The 20,501-nt window shown below is 39.4% G+C and overlaps 1 protein-coding gene across 2 annotated transcripts in view; it reads right to left on the reverse strand.

Annotated features, from left to right (window-relative positions):
* Positions 1–3,348: 3,348 nt before the first annotated feature.
* Positions 3,349–20,501, reverse strand: part of FAM3C (FAM3 metabolism regulating signaling molecule C) — a 57,698-nt gene continuing 40,545 nt past the window's right edge. Inside the window, exons 7-10 of one of the 2 annotated variants that reach the window (XM_047841023.1) lie at positions 19,719–19,769; positions 17,658–17,742; positions 6,323–6,449; positions 3,349–5,729 (exon numbers count right to left, since the gene is read on the reverse strand). In XM_047841023.1, coding sequence (XP_047696979.1) covers positions 5,640–5,729; positions 6,323–6,449; positions 17,658–17,742; positions 19,719–19,769 — 353 coding nt within the window. In that variant the 3' untranslated portion in view covers positions 3,349–5,639. Of the gene's footprint in view, positions 5,730–6,322; positions 6,450–9,362; positions 14,788–17,657; positions 17,743–19,718; positions 19,770–20,501 lie in introns of those variants that run through there. The other variant, XM_047841031.1, reaches the window with a different exon arrangement.

The raw sequence follows: 20,501 nt of genomic DNA on the forward strand, positions 1-20,501 counted from the left end.
ATATACCTACAGAAAACAGGGCAGTTCCATTCACCATTCCGCTGGTGACACTGAGGTTAAGAAGCCTTGGCAGGGGATTCAGCAGCCCCCGTATTGAGCGTGTCCACCCGAGTAGGCCAGGTCGAAGCAGCAGCGACAGCACATGAAGGCACAACGCATCACAGAAAAAATGTTCGAAAGTCAAATGCATAAAGTTCAAATAATGAGTTTACTATTATAAGGAAAAAGGTCTCAGAAAGCAAAAAATGTCTCAAAATCCATTCAAGGCATTCCTCTCCTGCCCAGGCAACACTCGCTAGTGGGTAAGAACGTCCACGGGCCTTCTGAACAAGAGGCAAATGCTGGTGTGCAAGAGGGTGGCAGCTGGGTCCCCCCTTACCCTCAGCAGGAGTTAGATGGTTAGGTAGCAGGTTAGGAGCAGGCCTCCGGGCCTTTTGTTCTGGGCTCTCCTGGATTGGGGCTGCAGCAGAGCGCTCCCCCACGAGGCTCATCTGCCAGCTGCCACCACAGAAAGGAATCAGCCTCTGGCTAAGTCACATGCTTTCCCATACCTTCCCCTCCAGACGGGACAGCAAGTGCAACTAGATCATGTGATCATTTGAGTTGCCGGCCCCCTGGAGATCCACAAAAGCCGGGATTCTGCATATGAGATACGGTTTGGTGTCAGTGCAGACTGAATGAAAGAACAGGTGATACATAATCGGAGGCCAAGGTCAAGGAGGACCTCGGGTGAAGAGCTGTGTCCTCTCTCATGACCTTACCATCCAAGTCGTTCAACGGCTCCTTTTTGGCTTGGTGTCTCAGTCCATTCAGGGCACTATAACAAAACACCGCAGACGGGGTTGGCTTATAAACAAACAGAAATTCCGTTCTCACAGTTCTAGAGGCTGGGAAGTGCAAGATCAGATTTGGGGTCTTATAAAGACCTGCTTTTTGGTTCATGTGTTTTCTTGCTGTGTCCTCACACGGCAGAAGGGGCCAGGGAGCTCTCTAGGGTCTCTTTCATAAGGGCTCTACCCCCAGTGAGGGCTCTACTCTTCTGACCTAATCATCTCTCAGGGTTCCCACCTCCAAATTACCATTACATTGGAGATTAGGTTTCAACAGCCGGATAACAGGGGCAGGGAAGAAGGGTAGCTGGACACAAACATTGGGGCTGTACGTGGTGTTTGGCAAGATGGGACTGGGAAGCTCAGGGAGGCTGGCTTTTGTCTTTGACCAGAACACTATTAGCTGCAAGAGACACAGTCAATAATAAGGACAATACTAGCAGTTGCATTTAGTGCGTACCGGGCACTCGGGAAGGCACCACAAACACAGTGAGGATACAGACTTTCTCAAGTTCCCCATGTAGTCAGCAGTGAAGTAGAGACACATACTCAGGCAAGTCTGTACTCTTCACCAGTATGCTACACTCCCTCCGTTACAGAATTCACTCCTCTTTAAGGTTTTAGGACCCTTTCCTCTCTGGTGATCAAGTCAAATAAATGCGGGCTGATTACACGAAACATTAGGAGACTGCAGTTTCATAAATTATTTTTCCCAAATATAGGACTATCTTTTACCAATTGAAATTTTTTTGAATGTTTATTTTTTGAGAGACAGAGTGCGAGCAGGGGAGGGGCACAGACAGAATCCGAAGCAGGCTCCGGGCTCCGGGCTCCAGGTTCCGAGCTGTCAGCACAGAGCCCCACGGGGGGCTCAAACTCACAAACCTCGAGATCATGACCTGAGCCTAAGACGCTTAACCGACTGAGCTACCCACGCGCCCCTCTTTTACCAATTCAGTCTCAACTTCATTCAATGTTAAGTGCCCATCCAGTGATGGGCAGACTTTACGTAGAGGTGAACAGTGAGTTTTGTTTTGTTTGCTAAGTAATCTCTACACCCAACGTGAGGCTCCAGCTCACAGACCCCAAGATCAAGAGCTGCATGCTCTATCGAATGAGTTAGCCAGGCACCCCTAAACAGTGAGGTTAGTGATTGGCAGCGAGTTGCGCCAGTGAACTAGCTCTACTGGGAAGACGGTCTTTGTAGTAAGTTTGCTTATAAACTGCCTAGGCAACAAAGCCCAGAAGCCTTTCTTCTGACTCTAATTGAAGGATCAGCCAGTCCCTTTTCCTTTCTAGAAGCGACATCCTAGTGTTGAAAGCATTTCTTTAATATAGCTGCCCTCAGGTTTGTCTGCACCCTCACTGGATTGCAGGAAGGTTCTGGTGGAAGAAGTCTCCTAGGTTCCTGGAAGGCGTTCCCCACGCTCCTTCAAGCTGCCTAACAAGACTGCCACTCCCAAGCCAGGCAGGCCTACTTTTCGCTCTAGCTGGCCTTGATTTGACAGGAACCTCAAGAAAGGGGGTGCGGGAGAGGAGAGACCAGAGGTAGGACAGTAGTGAGATTAAGGGAGCTTTGAGGGGAATTGGGATTAACTAGCTATCATCACGTGACAATCAAAAACCAAGTATGCGACAGAAAGATCAAGCTGGGAAGAGGCAGCAAAATTCTAAGGGGTGCTTTAGAAAAGGTAAAATCTGGGGCACCTGGGTGGCTCAGTCAGTTGAGTATCCGACTTTGGCTCAGGTCATAATCTCACAGTGTGTGAGTTTGAGCCCTGTGTCAGGCTCACGGCTGTCAGCCTGGAGCCTGCTTGGGATTCTCTCTCTGCCTCTCTCTACTCCTCCTCTGCTTCGCAAACACTCTCTCTCTCTCTCTCTCTCTCTCTCTCTCTCAAAAATAAAACAGGGGCGACTGGGCGGCTCAGTCAGTTAAGCATCCGACTTCGGCTCAGGTCATGATCTCGCAGTCCGTGGGTTTGAGCCTCGCATCGGGTTCTGTGCTGACAGCTCGGAGCCTGGAGCCTGCTTCCGATCCTGTGTCTCCCTCTCCCTCTGCCCCTCCCCTGCTTGGACTCTCTCTCTGCCTCAAAATAAATAAACATTAAAAAAATTTTTAAAAATAAACATTTCTTTTTTAAAAAAAAGTGAAGGTAAAATCTGGTACGTTACTCTGCAGCTCTTAACTTACATGTACTGACCGCTGTCCGAGGCCTCGCTGAGGAGGGTAAAGCAGGAAATCTTTTCCCTGATCAACATGAGCAATTGTTCCTTGTCTATTCATTTTAAAAAGTATTCTACACGCATTTCTACTCTTCATACTCTGAGCACAGCACATTTCTCATTCCTTCAGTTAAAAATGGGGTATGTCAACTGAACTATCATCTTTTGGGGAGGGGTTCAAATTAGAATTGTAAAAACTGTTAAAGTATGAAGTGCAATACAGGCTAAATGCTTTGAGTTTCATCTGGCATAATAAAATATTAGCTGATTCATTTTGAAACAAATACAAAACATAGACAGAACACTGACGAACTTTAATCAATTTAAAGTCAGGAATATAAAGACTCTGGCTCAATTTTTCTTTAATTTCCCAAATATCACTTATTTTCCTACAGTCTTAGCTTAACTTTAATAGGCATACTATAACACACTTGTTCTGGAAAACAAAAATTTGTGATTTCAAATAAAAAGTATGCATCCCAAAGTCCTTATACACCATTTAATACACCCAAATGTCAATGCCAAATTTCTGATTTTAATAAAGAAAATTCTCAACATCAAATGAACATTGTTACATTTACAATGCAGACTTTTACAAGAGATCTGAAAATGAAACGTGGGAAAATTATTGCTTCTAAAGTTGGCACCATCTATACATGAACTGAAACAAAAGCAAACTGCACCGAAACTGCCACAGAACCAATCTTTATCCCTCCTTATGACATTCTGCACAGCTTCACAAAGCTACCGTCTTATACTTTTCACCTTGAAAGGGATGTCTTGCCATCTGGGTACTTAAATTCTATACGTATATCCTGAGGATACCAGTGTGTTTAAGCATAGGAATGTCTTAAACGTTCCATGTTGAGCAGTACAATGAATGCTTGACAAACACTAATGTGAAGTTTTGTAGGTATGTTATTTGGCCAGATAATACAACAAAACCCAACAATGCAAAAAATGCAACATCAATTCACCATCCCTGGAACTGGAAAAGAGCTATTCTTTTAATTGACATAATCTAGGGAAGTATTTTAAATGTCAAAATATACATGCTGAATGTGATTTTGCATATGAGCACCAGAAATCTGAAAAGTTTACAAAAATTCTATAAATGTATAAGGTGCATTTATTCTTGAATTACATTCATTTTGAGAAGAACCAGTACCCCAAAGCTCATTAATATTTAAGAAATAGCTAATAGTCTCCAAGTTGGCTTACAGCAAAATAAAAATACTGCCTTTAGTTTTTTTATACAAGTCATCTAAAATTATATTCAAAATTTAAGTGTTGCCTTTTATTGTGAATAGCAGTTTGATCATTAATTTATGTTCCAGTTTAAGATATTTCATGCACAATAGGTATTTAACGCCCTTAAAGTGTGTGTGTGTGTGTGTGTGTGTGTGTGTGTGTGTGTGGATACACACACACACACACACACACACACACACACACACATTGAATCATTTAGTTAATATCTCAAGTTAACAAAATTTTATGTAGAATTGGGTATGAAGTCATCTGAGGTCCAATCAAATTATTTTTTAAATGGTATCACTCCACTCAGTAATTACGACTTTTCTAAGTCCTTATATCTTCAGGCAAAACTGCTATTATGAAGTTAGATGAAGTGAATACAGAAATATTTCTTGGTTGACCATCAAAATAACTGTGATATTAAAGTATGCCTTTTTCTCAACTGCATGGTCAATGCTGACAACAGTTCAAGAGGGAAATCTATGCCAGTGTTGCTCTAAATATACTGCCATGGCTGTCCTGCACTACCTGGTTGGGACAGGGAAGGGACGCGGCCAGCTTCCCTAGTTCCGTGGGGCTGCCACCCCCAGCCTCACTCTAAGCAGCTTCTGCGAAGTCGTTATTCACACCGCTAACACGAAATCCAGCAAACTACAGTCCTGAATACCATCTACATTTACATATTTACTTTTTTACTGTGTACATTAAAAAAAAGAATTCTGTTGTGCTTTTCACATATCTGATACAGGTTTTCATTTATTTCTAGGTTTTTTGGGAAGAGAAAGACTAAGGAAAAAGAGCAGAGAGTCAGACTGTAAAGTAACATTACACACACAACTAGCCAAATATCTTTTTAATTTAAAAGATACTATCATTAAAAAGCAATATATATACATACATATATACATACATATATACGTGTATGTATATATGTGTATAAAAGAAAACAAAGTCTCCTCCCTAAAATCCAAATTATTCCATGATAGGTTTTCACAGCAACCAGTATACATTATCAATATATTTTTCACAATCGGTTCAGTTATCCATCGGGTATGCTTTTAGAATTAAAGGATGTCATTACTGTAGCAGTCTAACCACTGTACTATTATTATGGAAATGTGCTTAGAAATGGTTCAGTGATTTGCTCATTACGATGACTATTTACAAAGGCATCTATTTACGTTAGCAATAAATAATCCTGATATCAAAAGGGATAATGCTCATGCACACACCGAGATGGCTGCATGCTCTTAAAGTATTTACACATAGCTCCTCTGTCACAGCTCTGCCATTAATAATGAAAGTGCGTCTCCTTCAACTTCCTCTACATTAGTCTTGCTTCTGGGGGATGCATCCTTCCATCTCGACAACTTCGGGCCATCCTTCGTATTTGTTTGTGTCCTTATTGTTCTTGATGTGCTGTTGGAATACAATGGTAGGATACAGGGTTAAAGACCGTTATGAACCGCTGCTCTACAGGAACATACTTGAGTGCACTCATTTCAGTAACACTCATGTCAGTGATGCGTGCACACCAGTTACTGTTCCAGACAGTCTATGAGCCACCGTTGGGGCCTAGCAGGCCTTCAAATAGCCGAAAGAACAAAACATCGCACAAGTTTTCTAAAGGATCACCTGTTAGTCAAAAAGTGAAGTTTGCGTTCTTCTAAGTTCTAAGGTATTTCTAAACTTAACTGATTATAATATCAAAAGCTCAATTAAAATCCTTAGTAATCGATGCTTCCCAATGGTCCTGATAAAAGCACTGATATGCCAATGCACTGTCATATAGGAAAAAATTTTCCATGCAGAATAGGACTATTTTTAAATTTTGGTTTTAAAACAGTGCCATGGTTATTTCAAATAACTGATTACCAAGAGCTTATGAAAAATAATATGAACATATTTAATGGCTGCTTTGTCTAAGTTTCAAATAATTGGGATAGGAATATGCACTGTATAGTTTCACAGCTTACTTTGGTCCATTAATTTTGAAAGTCTAAGACACTAACCTGTTCAAAGGGGCTTTTCGTCTTGATGCCTTTCCCACCACAGAAGACCCAGTTGTCTCTAAAACCAAGATTAGTAATAGAGGTACTCCCCAATTCAGCAATGAGCCGCCGTGCCTCATCATTGAGTCTTAAAGAGGAGGAAAAAGAATAATACAGTTAACACAGAGCACTAATATTATCTAAGTATACTGATTCACAAGGATATTAACATATAACATGAGATGAAATGAGAAAGTATCAGCTTAAATGAGAATATAAAAAAAGAATAAAGAATTTTTTTCAGGGGCACCTGGGTGGCCCAGTCGATTAAGCATCCAACTCTTGGTTTTGGCTCAGGTCATGATCTCACAGTTTCATGAGTTTGAGCCCTATGTCGGGCTCTGTGCTGGCAGCACGGAGACTGCTTGGGGTTCTCTCTCCCTCTCTCTCTCTACCCCTTCCCCGCTTGTGCTGTCTCTGCCTCTCTCAAATAAAGAAATAAACTTAAAAAATTTCTTTTCAGAGCAACATTCCTACTATTTGAATTCTTTAGTGACAAAAGACATGAAATCTGGAATTTTAAGTTTATTCTATTAAGAAATACCTTTTAGATGTCTTCATCTTTACAATAATTCACTTTCATCTACATCCACCAAATAAATAAGGGATACCGCAGTGAGCACATGCCTACCTAGGTTAATACAAGGTCTTAAGCAAACAGTATCTTTGCAAAATTAAAAATCACTTTGAATTTCCACTAATCGCTCTGTCAATTACATTTGAAAAAAGGTAAATGCTGACAGGTATCGAGGTGTTTCAAATACTATGTTTTATTTCAAAGAAAATGAATCTTGAGAATAAGTATATAAATTGTACTTCAGTAAGAACTGCTGAGTGGTTACTTAGTAAAAATGAGTATCAACCACATAGCGGTGAAGTGCAGCCAACGACGACGAAGGGCAGTGGCAAAAGTTAACTGGTAGGGAAACAGCTAACTGAAAGATAGTGTTAAGAAATGTTGTGTGGGTTATCATCCTAATGCTGAGTATTCTCGGTCTCCTCTCTGTGTCACAAAAAGGAAGAAATTCAGTAGATACACGATAGCTAGCTGTAGAGTTTAAAAAGAGAGAGAGAGAGAGAGAGAGAGAGAGAGAGAGAGAGAGAGAGAGAGAACAAAAGATCGCTCAGGGCAAGGGCCACCTGTGCAGGTATTCGGCAGTAGGTCCTATAGATCTTCCAAGAGATGGTACTTACAGGTCACTTACAGACGTCTGTTCTGCTAAAGTCTGAGGCCAGGTAAGGTTTCTATTTGCAAACAGCATAAGGGGCAGTGAGGAAGGTACTTATTTACCTGACAGTGTTCTTTGAAACATCTCATGCCATTATCAGTCAAGTCTTTTAAGGTACTAATGAAAGAAACACTAGGTACCAGAGTTCTCATGTAACTGTCATGACGATGAATAAAATAATTTGTTTAAAAAAAACTGCATAAAACAAGAAAGAAGTGCATATATATTATACTTCCAGTTTATGCAAACCACATCCATGGGCAGTGGAGCTGGGTTGTTTTTTCTTTTAATTTTTAATTCCAGTGTAGTTAACATACAGTGTTAGATTCGTTTCAGGCGTACAATATAGTGATTCAACACTTTCATAAATTATCCAGTGCTCATCAGGACAAGTACTCTCCTTACTCCCCATCATCTATTTCACCCATCCCCCCGCCCACCTCCCCTCAGGCAACCATCAGTTTGTTCTGTGTAGCTAAGATTCTGTTTCTTGGTTTGTCTCTCTTTTTCCTTTGCTTGTTTCTTAAAGTCTACATGAGTGAAATCATACAGTATTTGTGACTTATTTCTCCTGGCATTATACTCTGTAGCTCCGTTCATGTTGCTACAAATGACAAGATTTTATTATTTTTTTGTGGCTGAGTAGTATTCCATTGTCCATGTGTGTGCATGTGTATACATACATATATACCACATCTTCTTTATTCATCTATTGATGGCCACTGGGCTGCTTCCATATCTTGGTTATTGTAAATAATGCCACAATACACATAGGGGTGTTTTTGTATTTGGGGGGAAACACCCATTAGTGGAGCTGTTTAACTACAGCCTGGGTACTGCTGTTCTCCTGGAGGAAGTTCAGTAGAATCACTGAAAAAATCAGCTATAACCCTGGAATATTTAGACTCAAAAATCTATATAAAGCGAGGCACTTACAACCTGGTAAAATAAAAATAAATGAAATGCCTATGCAGAAGAAACCCTGAAGTCTTGGCCTCTCTGAAGATTTTGAGACTTTCAGAGAATCAGGTGTACATGCTTCTGGCTTTCTTCCCGAAGTCTGCAGCCGTGTTTTCCTGCGCCCATCCTTACGTGAATTAGCCATCACTTTTCATTTGTTTGCTCGCTTAATGAGCAACCTGTATTAGAGGGAGGGACACTCCCTGAGTGCATTGCCTGAACCCTGTTTTCTGGTTTCCAAATGGTGTCAGGATGTCGTGGATCTGGAGGACTGTCAAATTCCACTTTTTAGTTTATCCAAACGTTCTGTTTTCTGGCTACCTTCCTAGAACATTTTACTTGCATTACCAGCACTAGCAGGTGAATCTTGCTGCAATAAGAATAAATAGTATTAAAATGCAGAGGTTGGGCAGTAGGTTCACTAGGCAGCCCAGTGATGACCGCCTATAGAGGTTTTGGTGGTTTTGTTTATTAATTTATTTTGGGGGGGGGGGAGGGAGAGAGCGAGTGCATAGTGGGAGAGGGGCAGAGAGACACACAGAGAGAGAGAGAGAGAGAGAGAGAGAATCTGAAACTGAATCAAGGCTCTGAGCTGTCAGCACAGAGCCCTATGCAGGGCTTGAACTCACAAACTGGGAGATCATGACCTGAGCTGAAGTCAGATGCTTAACAAACTGAGCCACCCAGGTGCCCCAGCAATACATATTTAAAAAATTTTTTTAATGTTTATTTACTTTTGAGAGTGAGGGAGAGAGAGAGAGGGACAGGATGCAAGTGGGGAGGGCAGAAAGAGAGGAGATACAGAATCCGAAACAGGCTCCAGACTCTGAGCTGTCATCATAGAGCGTGACGCGGGGCTTGAACTCACAAACTGGGAGATCTTGATCTGTGCTGAGTTGGAAGCTTAACTGACTTGAGTCACCCAGGCGCCCTGAGGCTCTGGGGTTTGATTCACATTTACATCTCAGAGTAATTACCAATTGGCACCTCATGGGCTTTGGGGTTGCTCCTAAATAGCTGAAGGTGAAGTTCACAGATGCCAAGAGACTGTTTTATACGTAAAATAAAAACTGCTTGCAAAGTCGGTGGTTTCTCCGACTGCAGGCCTGGCTCCCTGTAAAAAGTATGAATAAAATCTTCTTCATCTATGAATTTTATATCAATTAAGAAATATATTGAAGGGCAATCATTTTTACTTCCTTACTTCTGAATTTCAGAACCAGTCATCTTGATGTACATGAGTAAACTAGGCCAATTTAGCCAGAGATCCAGAAGCAACTTGAAAATGGCTTTGTTTTGACTCCCTCCCTTCATCTCTTTACTTCCTTTCCCATGAGAACACCCTGCGGTCCTGTGCAGAAGAGGGCAACAAAGCCGGCCTACGAGGGCTATCTTTAGAAAGGCCTAACAGCGGGTTGGTCCCCGGCTGGCAACTGGACACTTGGATTTGGGGAGGGCTCCCCCCATTCCCAGAACTGCTTGGGATGGGTCACTGTGCCTGTACTGCAGAAGCAAGGCTGTCTATGCTGAACACCTACTTTACATCTGGGAGTCTGGAATCTGGGGATGTGTCAGGCAGAGGGTGCCTATGTGGCCAGTAGCCAGTAAAATCCCTGGACACTGAGTCCCCAGTAAGCTTTCCTACAAGACAGCATTTCACAGTGTTGTCACTGTTTGGTGCTGGAGGAATGAAGCCTGTCCTGTGTGGCTCCACTGGGAGAGGACTCTTGGAACGTGAGCCTGGTTCCCACCAGACTATGCTCAGTGCGTATTTCCCTTTTTTGCTGATTTTGCTTTTGCTGTAACAAATAGCAGTCATGAGGCGAGCAGGACCACATGCTAGTCCTAGCAAACCCTCAAACCTGGGGTGGTCCAGGCGCCCCCACCCCTTGCCCCTATGAGTATCCACTACAGTTTTAGAACAAGGTAAGTTTCTCAGTAATTTCTAAAATTGTCTGCTTTGCCTACATAGAACTTGGAGGATTTCATTATTCCTTTCCGACATCTTTTATTTTAGTAAAAGATGATTTCATGGTTCAAAAAGAAGTTTAAAATCATGCAACGTAACCAATATTCTCAGCACTTGATTCAATACACATTAGGTATCAAAATATCCCATTTCTTTATTTTATTTTTCAATGCTGTTTTATTTTTGAGAGAGACAGAGAGACAGAGCAGGAGCAGGGGAGGGGAGAGAGAGAGGGAGACACAGAATCCAAGCAGGCTCTAGGCTCTGAGCTGTCACCACAGAGCCTGATGTGGGGCTTGAACCCACGAACTGGGAGATCATGACCTGAGCTGAAGTCAGATGCTTAACTGAGCCACCCAGGAGCCCCTCCCATTTCTTTAAAAGCCAGTGTAACTAATATATACATAGCATACATTTTAAAAATATAAGCTTTTATTCTATATAGGACCCCCATGAGTGTGTTACATATACATTAATCTCTACCAATGGTCTTAATTAGCAGAGATGTGAAAAATTTCAACGGACTACATTTTCTTTAAAATTAATTAAAAATTATCCTGTGACAAACAAGAAAGCAGAGACAGGGATCAGGTTTTCCTAGAAGAGATTCTACAGCTACACAGGGGCAATCTGGAGTACAATAGAGGAAGTGGGTACTGGAGAGGGGGCGACTCAGAGATCTGCCTCCATCTTTCCTGGGGAAAAAGGAGCCGCTGAGAGCCCCACGGTCACACCATCACAACAGGCCGATGCACCCTGTCTTGAAAAGCACAGAAAGCAACATGGAGAATTAATGTCCTGGGCTCAATGTGGACCAACAGGGAAGAAGCACTTGGGAAGTAAAAGTGGAGGTGTCAAGAACTCTGGAAGAAAATCACCATACTATCTCCGGAAACTGAAGAATAAGCAACGCTAGGTACAGGTGACCCCGGAGCCTGGACTTTAAAGAGAGCACATCATACAAAGTTCAGATTAAAAGCTCTTATGAGAGAAGAAGACTCTTCAAAAACAAACCAAAACTCCCAATAATTTTCACTGTATGATTGCTAGCAATCCCAGAAAAGAGAAGGATAGGTTCTAAATTAGTGCTGCTATAGGAGTGTTCTCTGATGGGCTCAAACTCAGAAAAGCATCCAAAAATGTAGGGCAAATCATATTACTGATGGCAAAACTTTGAATACTACTACCAGGAAGACCTGTAGTGCTCAGAATAAGATGAGGCTCCTAAAACTATAAAAGGCCACAGAAAGAACTTCTGCTACTAAGCACAAACAACGAAGTGACCCACTGTTTCACAAGAACAATATAATATCGAGATCAAAGCATGCCTGTCCTTTCCAGGGAGGCAAACACTCTGATCAACATAAAAAGGGAAGAGTGGTTCAGGAATGTCTATATAAGTGCTTTAAAGTAAAGGGAAGCCTCCAGGCCTACACACATCACACAGTTAAATTCCGAGGGACTTATTAATATCATCTTCAAGGCAATGTCCATTATTTTAGAAGCATTATGGAAAATGAAGGTGTTAGATCGTTAAAAGTTACTCCAGTCTTCAAAAAAGGCAAGGAAATTTTTAGAAAAAATGGTTCAATAGAACTACTTCCAATTCTTAGCAAATTCTAGAATGGATGACAGCAAGGAGATCCTGTGAACATTAAAAAAAAAAAAAAAGGAGGAAGAGCAAAGATGGGGTAGTGAGGAGGAGGGAGAAATAAATCAAGCCAAGTTAATGTCATCTCAGGCATTTCACCATGTAAAGAGGTTTTCGGGTGGTAGATTAGGCTACTGTAATTAGCATAGTTCATGAGTTTCAAGTGAGCATCTGAGAGTCTTAGAAAATAGCCTCTATGAATAAAATAATGAAGCAGCAGCTGGATGATATGCCTATTAGGGTGCACTGGCAGCTGTTTAAAAAAGTTTCTGTAGATGATCAGTAGATGAATCCCTTGGAGGAGGCCCCTAGTAGGGTGGCACACTGCCCTTGGCGAACAGTTTCATCAATGACTTCGATTTAGACACAAGAACAACTCTGGAGAGACTACAAAGCCTGGATCATGGAAATCTCATAGGACAAATGTCAGAATCATGACCTAATGGGCTAAAATCAGCAAAATTGAATGTAACAAGGATAACAAGGGTAAATGAAGCCCTTCATTTAGATTAAACAAAAGCAAGTACTCAATGGGGAGAAAGACCTGACTTGGCAGTGGTTTAAAAAAAAAAAAAAAAAGGTCTGAGATCAAATGAAATGATCTAAGAGTTTAACTTAACCAAAAATTCATGAGTCAAAAATGTGATATGACCATTTAAAGAAAACTAATACAATACTAGTCTGCATGAATATTCAAAGAAATGTAATCTCCAGAACGGTAAAAGCTAGCATCTCCCCTGCACTGGCCAGACCACATCTGGAGCCCTGTGTTTGATCTGGGGCACTCATTTTAAGAGAGCTGATAATCAACCAGAGAGCTGATGCCCAAAAAAATGCAGCCCAGAGGGTAAACCAACCCAGAAACTTAACATGATGAAAGGTGACAAGGGTCCTGTGTATGGTGCAGGAAAACGGAAAAATGAAAGAGAAATGCTAATTAGTTTCAAACATGAAGTATCAAATGATTTGGGGAACATATTTATTGCTCCATTTACCCAAGCTAAGACTACCAGGTGGTATTTAGAAGGAGACCAACCCTGAGAACGTAATGTTTACTTAAGAATAATTTTTTGCTCTGTTTTGTTTCAGATAGAGCAATGATGAGATACTGGTGCCCTTCAGAGGTGAGCAGTTCAGCGGAGAGATTTGTAAACGAGTTCCACGGGAATTCCCCCCCCAACCCCCAACCGTGGCTTGGATGCTTTGTCAAATGACTTAGGATCACTTACTTCAGGTCACCCACATTTAAACCTTTCACTTAGCCAGGAAGCTAACATGTCATAGAGTGTTGTCTCCAAAAGGAGGGCTACGATAGCAAAATTTAGCTTGCTCAAACTATTAAAGTTCTTCATTAAATAAACAAATAATTTATTTTAGAAGGGTAGGTCGGGGGAGGGGGAGGAAGTAGGCATCATTAGAGATCTGCACTCTCCAAAATGTACCTTTTCTTAAATATAGGGGTTTTTGTATGTGTGTGTGTTTTGTTTTGTTTTGTTCTTAAAATGGGCTTCCTTGTTACAATCAAGGAACACTGGGATAAACAAAGGTAAAGAGGTTTCCTTAGGGGCAAACTTCAGGGCCTTGCATTGTAAATCCCTGAAAGAGGCAAAATGCAAGGTGCCATCCCCCAAACTTATTTGACCATTACAGGTTTAAAGGGCTGGGATCCCACTAGAACACACTCTGGGAAGTGCTATGATGGAGACCAATCGCAAACACTCTCACAAGTTCACTGTACAGCCAAGGAGCTCACTGCTGATAGCAGTAACTGGGATCAGGCAGGGACAACTATGGAGAACCCATACCAACTCCCAGTCTTGGAGACAGTAGGCACATCCATTTCAAATTCTAAACTCTTTTGGGTATTGGGTATAAGCAGGAAAACAAACCATTCCTATGAAGTAAAATCCAGAAGCCTTATGGAAAGAAAAGCCCTTAACACATCAGTTGAAGCACAGACAGCTTCTAATCCCATAGAAGACTGGGTATACCACAGCTGATGAATCACACTTCAAATGTTCCACAGATATCTGCCAAGGTGTATGCTTCAATTCCATTACATTTAATAGATGCAGATGGCCATTTATAAAGACTGCGTGTCCATTTTTGTATAAAGGACACAATACTTACAATTTATTTCACTGGTGTTTGGAAAAAGGAAATATTCAAAATACAAATTCATGTACCCAAACTGAAAATGCAGACAATTGAAATCATTTAAATATACAGAGGTTGAACCATATATTGGCTAAGTATAAAGACATCACAATTTATTTACTTTTTTAAATTTATTTTTGAGAGAGCGCACAGGGGAGGGGGACAGAGGATATGAAGCAGGCTCTATGCTGACAGCAGAGAGCCAGATGTCAGGCTCAAACTCATGAGCCGTGAGATCATGAGCCAAAGTTGGAGGCTTAACCAGCTGAGCCTCCAGGCACTCCAAGACATCAAAATGTAGATTTCTACTTTTGCCTTACAGGCTGAATGTCTTCTGATTCTGCTCTTGTTATATATGATGGGCACCAATAAACGTCAGTTAAAGAAGAAATATCCTGTCTTAGTTCTGAGGTATCGCCACAATTTATCAGAAGAAGGGAAACAGGTCTGAAGCTGACAGCTATAATTATGAAATAACATGATGAAAAAGAGAGGTCATGTGTATCTACTCAGGAAAGCAAGGTTTTTAAAAATTTTTAAACCTCAAATTATACATGTAAACTATCTTAATCTATCAGCAAAAGCAAACAGCAAGTTGTTTTTCCATAAAGAATGCCTAATTACTTTCCATTTAGTTCTATCTAGCTAAATGGCAATGGATGCATAGATCAGTTTTATTTAACCTTCCATCTATGGATTTAACACATCCTTAGCTGAACCAGATAAAATGTAGTCAAAGAAAATACTTCCACTTTAAAACATTCACAAAGTAGCACTGTTTTCTTAGTGCAAATCTGCAATAATGTAATTATACATTAAATGCAGGTACAAAAAAAATCAATAAACAGACATGCCATATTCCTTTGTGAACTTAATTTTATAGCCTTTTCAATTAAAATCTGTAAGGGGTGCTTTTTATTCCTGATAAAAGTACCATACTTTTCATCTGGATAAAATATCATAGAAGGGATTGAGAAACACTATTATTAAAGACTTCTTGGGGCGCCTGGGTGGCTTGGTTGGTTAAGCATCCAACTTCGGCTCAGGTCATGATCTCACGGTCCGTGAGTTCGAGCCCCGCATCGGGCTCTGTGCTGACAGCTCAGAGCCTGGAGCCTGTTTCGGATTCTGTGTCTCCCTCTCTCTCTGCTCCTCCCCTGTTCATGCTCTGTCTCTCTCTGTCTCAAAAATATAAATAAACGTTAAAAAAATTAAAAAAAAAAAAAAAGACTTCTTAACCACCCCAGAAAGGTATTAAGTACAGTTATTCTTATAAAATAGTTATTAAAAAACTGAAACAGTGTCTTACTGGGGAAGGAAGAAATAGATGAACAGAACAAAAATTATAAAAAACAAAGTCAAATCTACATGAAAATAGGCATTCTAAGACACTGAGAAATAACAGATTTATTTTTTAAATTACATGAAAACAGGGGAGCCTGGGTGGCTCAGTCAGTTAAGCGTCTGACTCTTGATCTCTGCTCAGGTCATGGGACTGAGCCCCATGTCAGGCTCTGAGCTGACAGCACAGAGCCTGCTTGCGATTCTCTCTCATTCTCTCTCTCTCATCCTCCCTCGCTCATGCATGTGCGTGTGCTCCCTCTCAAAATAAACATTTTTAGTAAATGTTCAATAAATAAAATACATGAAATAGTGTAATAAATAAAATACATGAAAACAGTGAAGTTGCTGGAAGAAGAAAACGTACTAAATATTTAATTTGGATATAGGAAAATACTTCAAGTATAAAAGTAGAAGAAACTAAAATGAAAAATCCATACACTTGACTAAATAGGAATTAGTCTAAACTTTGAAAGTCAAAAAGCACCATAAATTAACAAAAAAACCCACAAAGTAATATATTTTAACATGAGAAATGGTTAATATCCTTAACATATAAAAGTCCTTACAAATCAATATGAGTCAACCTAAATGGTCAAAAGACAGTTTACAAGAGAAAGAGCCAAAAACACTTGTGAAAAAAAATGCAGTCTCAACAATAACCAAAGAAAGGCACATTAACAAAATCCCTTTCCAAAACTTTTAGAATTGGTAACTTTTAAAAAATTAATAGTCAGTGTCCTGAAACTTATGAGAGCCATGTAAAATTGGTACAAACTTAAAAAAATCATTTTTAAAAAACATAAACATCCTTTGATTCAATACCTTACCTCAAAAAAATCTCTCTAAAAGAAAGAGATGATTGTTCAAAAATGTTTAAGATAGTACATTTTTCTAAGTATGAACACTTGAAATAGCCTGAGGATCCAGCAGCAAGTATTTGATTAAATAATTTTTTTTTCTTTTTTTTTTTTTTCAACGTTTTTTATTTATTTTTGGGACAGAGAGAAACAGAGCATGAACGGGGGAGGGGCAGAGAGAGAGGGAGACACAGCATCGGAAACAGGCTCCAGGCTCCGAGCCATCAGCCCAGAGCCTGACGCGGGGCTCGAACTCACGGACCGCGAGATCGTGACCTGGCTGAAGTCGGACGCTTAACCGACTGCGCCACCCAGGCACCCCTGATTAAATAATTTTTAAATCATGACACATGTTTAAGGGCTATACTAGGCAGACATGAACAATTTTGTTATGAAAGCTATTTAATGTTATGGGAAAATATTCACCACATAAAGAAATTAAAAGATATGCTGTAAATGCTAGCATTCCAAATGATTAAGATGAAGAAAATACGTGTATTAAGGAAACTGGAGATGGAAACTAACTTATCAATGGTTATCACTGAGTAGACAAACTATAACTTGTTTTCTTTGTGCTTTTCTGTATTTTCAAAGTTTTACAACATGTACAATTTTAAGAAAAAAGTTTTATATAAAAGTTTACCATGCATTAAACATTATGAAAAACATATCACACTTATTCCTTCATAGTTAATGCCACTTCTAGGAACTTACCCTAAGGACATGATTACTTAAAAGGATGTTTATCGAAATATTATTTATAATACAAAAATTTTGGCAATAAAAGGAAACTTTCAAATAAAGGTGGGGCCGTGTGATCAACTCTTGGTGGGCCATGGGAAATGCTACTGAAGAATCTTAATATTAGAGAAAACTATTTAAGGTTGCTAAAATTAGAATATAAAAGGGTATAACAAACTTTAGGTACTATGTGGTTCTAACTTTATGACCACATATGCATGATAAATACAGAGAAAGACAGAAGGAAGCAAATAAAAAAATGTTAATAGTGTTTATCTGGAATTTGAGTACTTTGCTCTGCTTTATGTATTTTCTTTTCATTGAAAATGTATTGCTTTTATAATTAATTATAGCTCCAAAAATTGTATAAAATTTTAAGTTTACATACTTGGTTGCTCCATCATCATATGTTCCCATTAAGACTATTGTTCCATCTTGTATGGACTTCAGAAACTCAATAAATGGGGCCACATCTGGAGAAAAAGAAAGGATTGATGGTTTTGGGGGATTTTTTAGTGACTAAGTAGCCATCACGATAATCTCCTAAAAGTTAATAAACTAAAACATGAAGTATTTGTAAATCAATAATTTCAAAAGTAGAGTAACCAAAAGGGAAATAAATCTTATGAATAGGTTAAAAATGAAGTTTATCCCTTAATAGGATCCCACCATCAACTTAGAATTTCCCAATCCTGATTCATCCTATGTGTCTTTTGTACTGACATTCCACCAGGGGCTAAATGAAAAAAAAACACATGGCAAAGTCATATTAAAGCATGACTTATAATTTAAAGAAAGAAACTTGGGGTGGGGGCAGAAGAAAGCCTCAGGGATTCCCTGGGTATATGTAAAATGGTTTGGGTACTTATCTAAAAGGACACAGAGCTTTTATCTAATTCATAAAAGGCTCTGCAATTTCTTTAAAAATTAAATACACACACGCGCGTGCGCGCGCGTGCACACACACACACACACACACACACACACACACTGATTATGATCCTCTGGGCATATCTTGGGAGAGGAATGAAGGCTATGTCTAATTATGGCAAATATCACAGTCATTACCTGCTTCGTCTAGTGCACCAAGATTCACAAAAACTTAAAAATAAACCACTTCAGTGACTACAAAGTGGTCAGAGGTAGATCAGGTACTACCAATCGTTTTATATCTTGAATGCTCCAATATCAGGTCTCTGTGCAGTCCCCAAATCTAACACTATTTCAGAACTGGAACACTTCAAATTTACTCAGTTTCTTCCCATAGCAGATTCCAAAGACGTCCTCTAACTGCATTCTTTTTTGTAATAATAGCATTTTCAATTCTGAGAAAATGTACAGAGCAGCTAACAAACCATTTCCTTTTAAATGCAAAGATGGAAGTAAACTGCACCTATTTCTTCACTTGAAGAGTCTTTTCAGCGTTCGGCAGTAATTAATCTACCATCTACAGTTGATGAAAGAGCAGAGCTTCTAGTCACGTGGCTGATTTCAACAAAGGTTTTGGAAGGGTGTTTCCCTGTAATAAGTTTTGGTGGGGCCAATTATGCCGTGAGACTATAAAATTGATGGTAGCATTTTAAGTTTATACCATTTTGACAGCCGTGAAAAGTCCTAAATAAAACATTGCATCTCATTACAAGCTGAAGAAATACTAGAAAAGCTGAATGGTTTGAAAACCTAACATAAACTTCAAGACTAACAGCTATTGGCTTCTAGGGAATCTATAAAGGGAATGGAAATGAGGAGGTGCTGGGGACAGCCTCATGCTGATATATGTCCCAAACCAACACCTCAGAAAAGAATCTAAAGATAAATCAGTGTTGGCCTTCCATCAGATCTGAGGAAGAAATGTCTTTGGGGCACACTCTTGTTCAAGGGACTAGGTCCTCGCTTCTGCATGCTGGTAAATGACTTATACCTGTTCCTTGAGGAACTTCCACATTAGGAAGATACTGGTAAATCACTCTACGTGCAGTGAACTATAAAGAACACTCTATTCTTTCTCTCAAGTACTTATCTACTTTAATAATAATCCTGGTTATAATTTATTTTAGTGACGAAAAAATATGCAAAAAAATTAATTTTAAGTAAAAGTGCTTAAATTGCTTCTGCCCTTCTCTAAATTACTTCTTCCTTTTTAAAAAGTTCAGTCAGAAAGCTAAAGGATCCAAAGCTTTCAATTAGTTGTGCTGCAAAATACAGGACTCAGATTTTTAAAATCTAAATTTTTGTATTATTGCTCCTAATTACACAATTTCTATAAAAAAGCAAAATATACACAATGTGACTAATGACTTAAATACAGATAGATGTTTAGTGAAAAGAGAAAATGAATGAACACAAAAATACCATTATTTTCTCAGTAATGGGCTATGTTATATTGAGGAGGCTTAAAAAGTCAGTCAGTGCTATAGCAACAGAACAGTTACATGTTACCTATACTTACCTCCTCCCCACATGTCAAAATATTTGGTGTCTAATACTTCTCCTGTTTTTCCTGAAAGAGATGGAAATCGTACCAAATTACGCAATTGAAATATACTCCTACACTGTATGGGACAAATGATTTTATCCAATGATGGGTGTGAATTCATTTACAAGAAAGAGTTATTTTGAAAAAGACTTAAAATCTGAACTGTGTGCATCTGAAATATATTTCTAAAAGAGTAACTTTTGGATAAATTAAAATTCTGCACTTTCTCACTAATCTTTAAGCCAAGGAGCAGCAACCAAAGTTCATGAGAGACCGTATGTAGACCACTCAAATTCAGGTCGATATTTTTCATTCTTAGGTGTTACCACTTTCCCTTATTTAACAATTACCAAAAAATATGTAAGCCTTTTACAAAAAGATTAATTGATGCTATTTTCTATCATTAAAGTCATCTTTTAAAATTTTTTCACCTATTTCCCTTTTAAAGTGTATTTTTTTTTTTTGCTATCAATTAGACAAACAGGTACAGAGCTTTTTACCTAAGAAAATGAAGAAAGTAGAAATGCAGAAACTTATCTTTTGTGAAAGAAGTAAAGAATATTTTCCTATACTACGAACTGGGGAAGGTGGCCGTGGTTCCTAATCGCCCCATTACAGCCTTACAGGGTTATTGTACCAGAAGGAAAAGACAAGCATGCAGTTCCTTACTTCACGGGTTCAGATTTTCAGATTTGATTTTGCAAGAATACTTGAGATGCTCAGGATTCAATGAACTTACTTTCACTAATGAACTTA

This window comes from Prionailurus viverrinus, chromosome A2 (assembly GCF_022837055.1).
Source record: "Prionailurus viverrinus isolate Anna chromosome A2, UM_Priviv_1.0, whole genome shotgun sequence".
Classification (NCBI taxonomy): domain Eukaryota; kingdom Metazoa; phylum Chordata; class Mammalia; order Carnivora; family Felidae; genus Prionailurus; species Prionailurus viverrinus.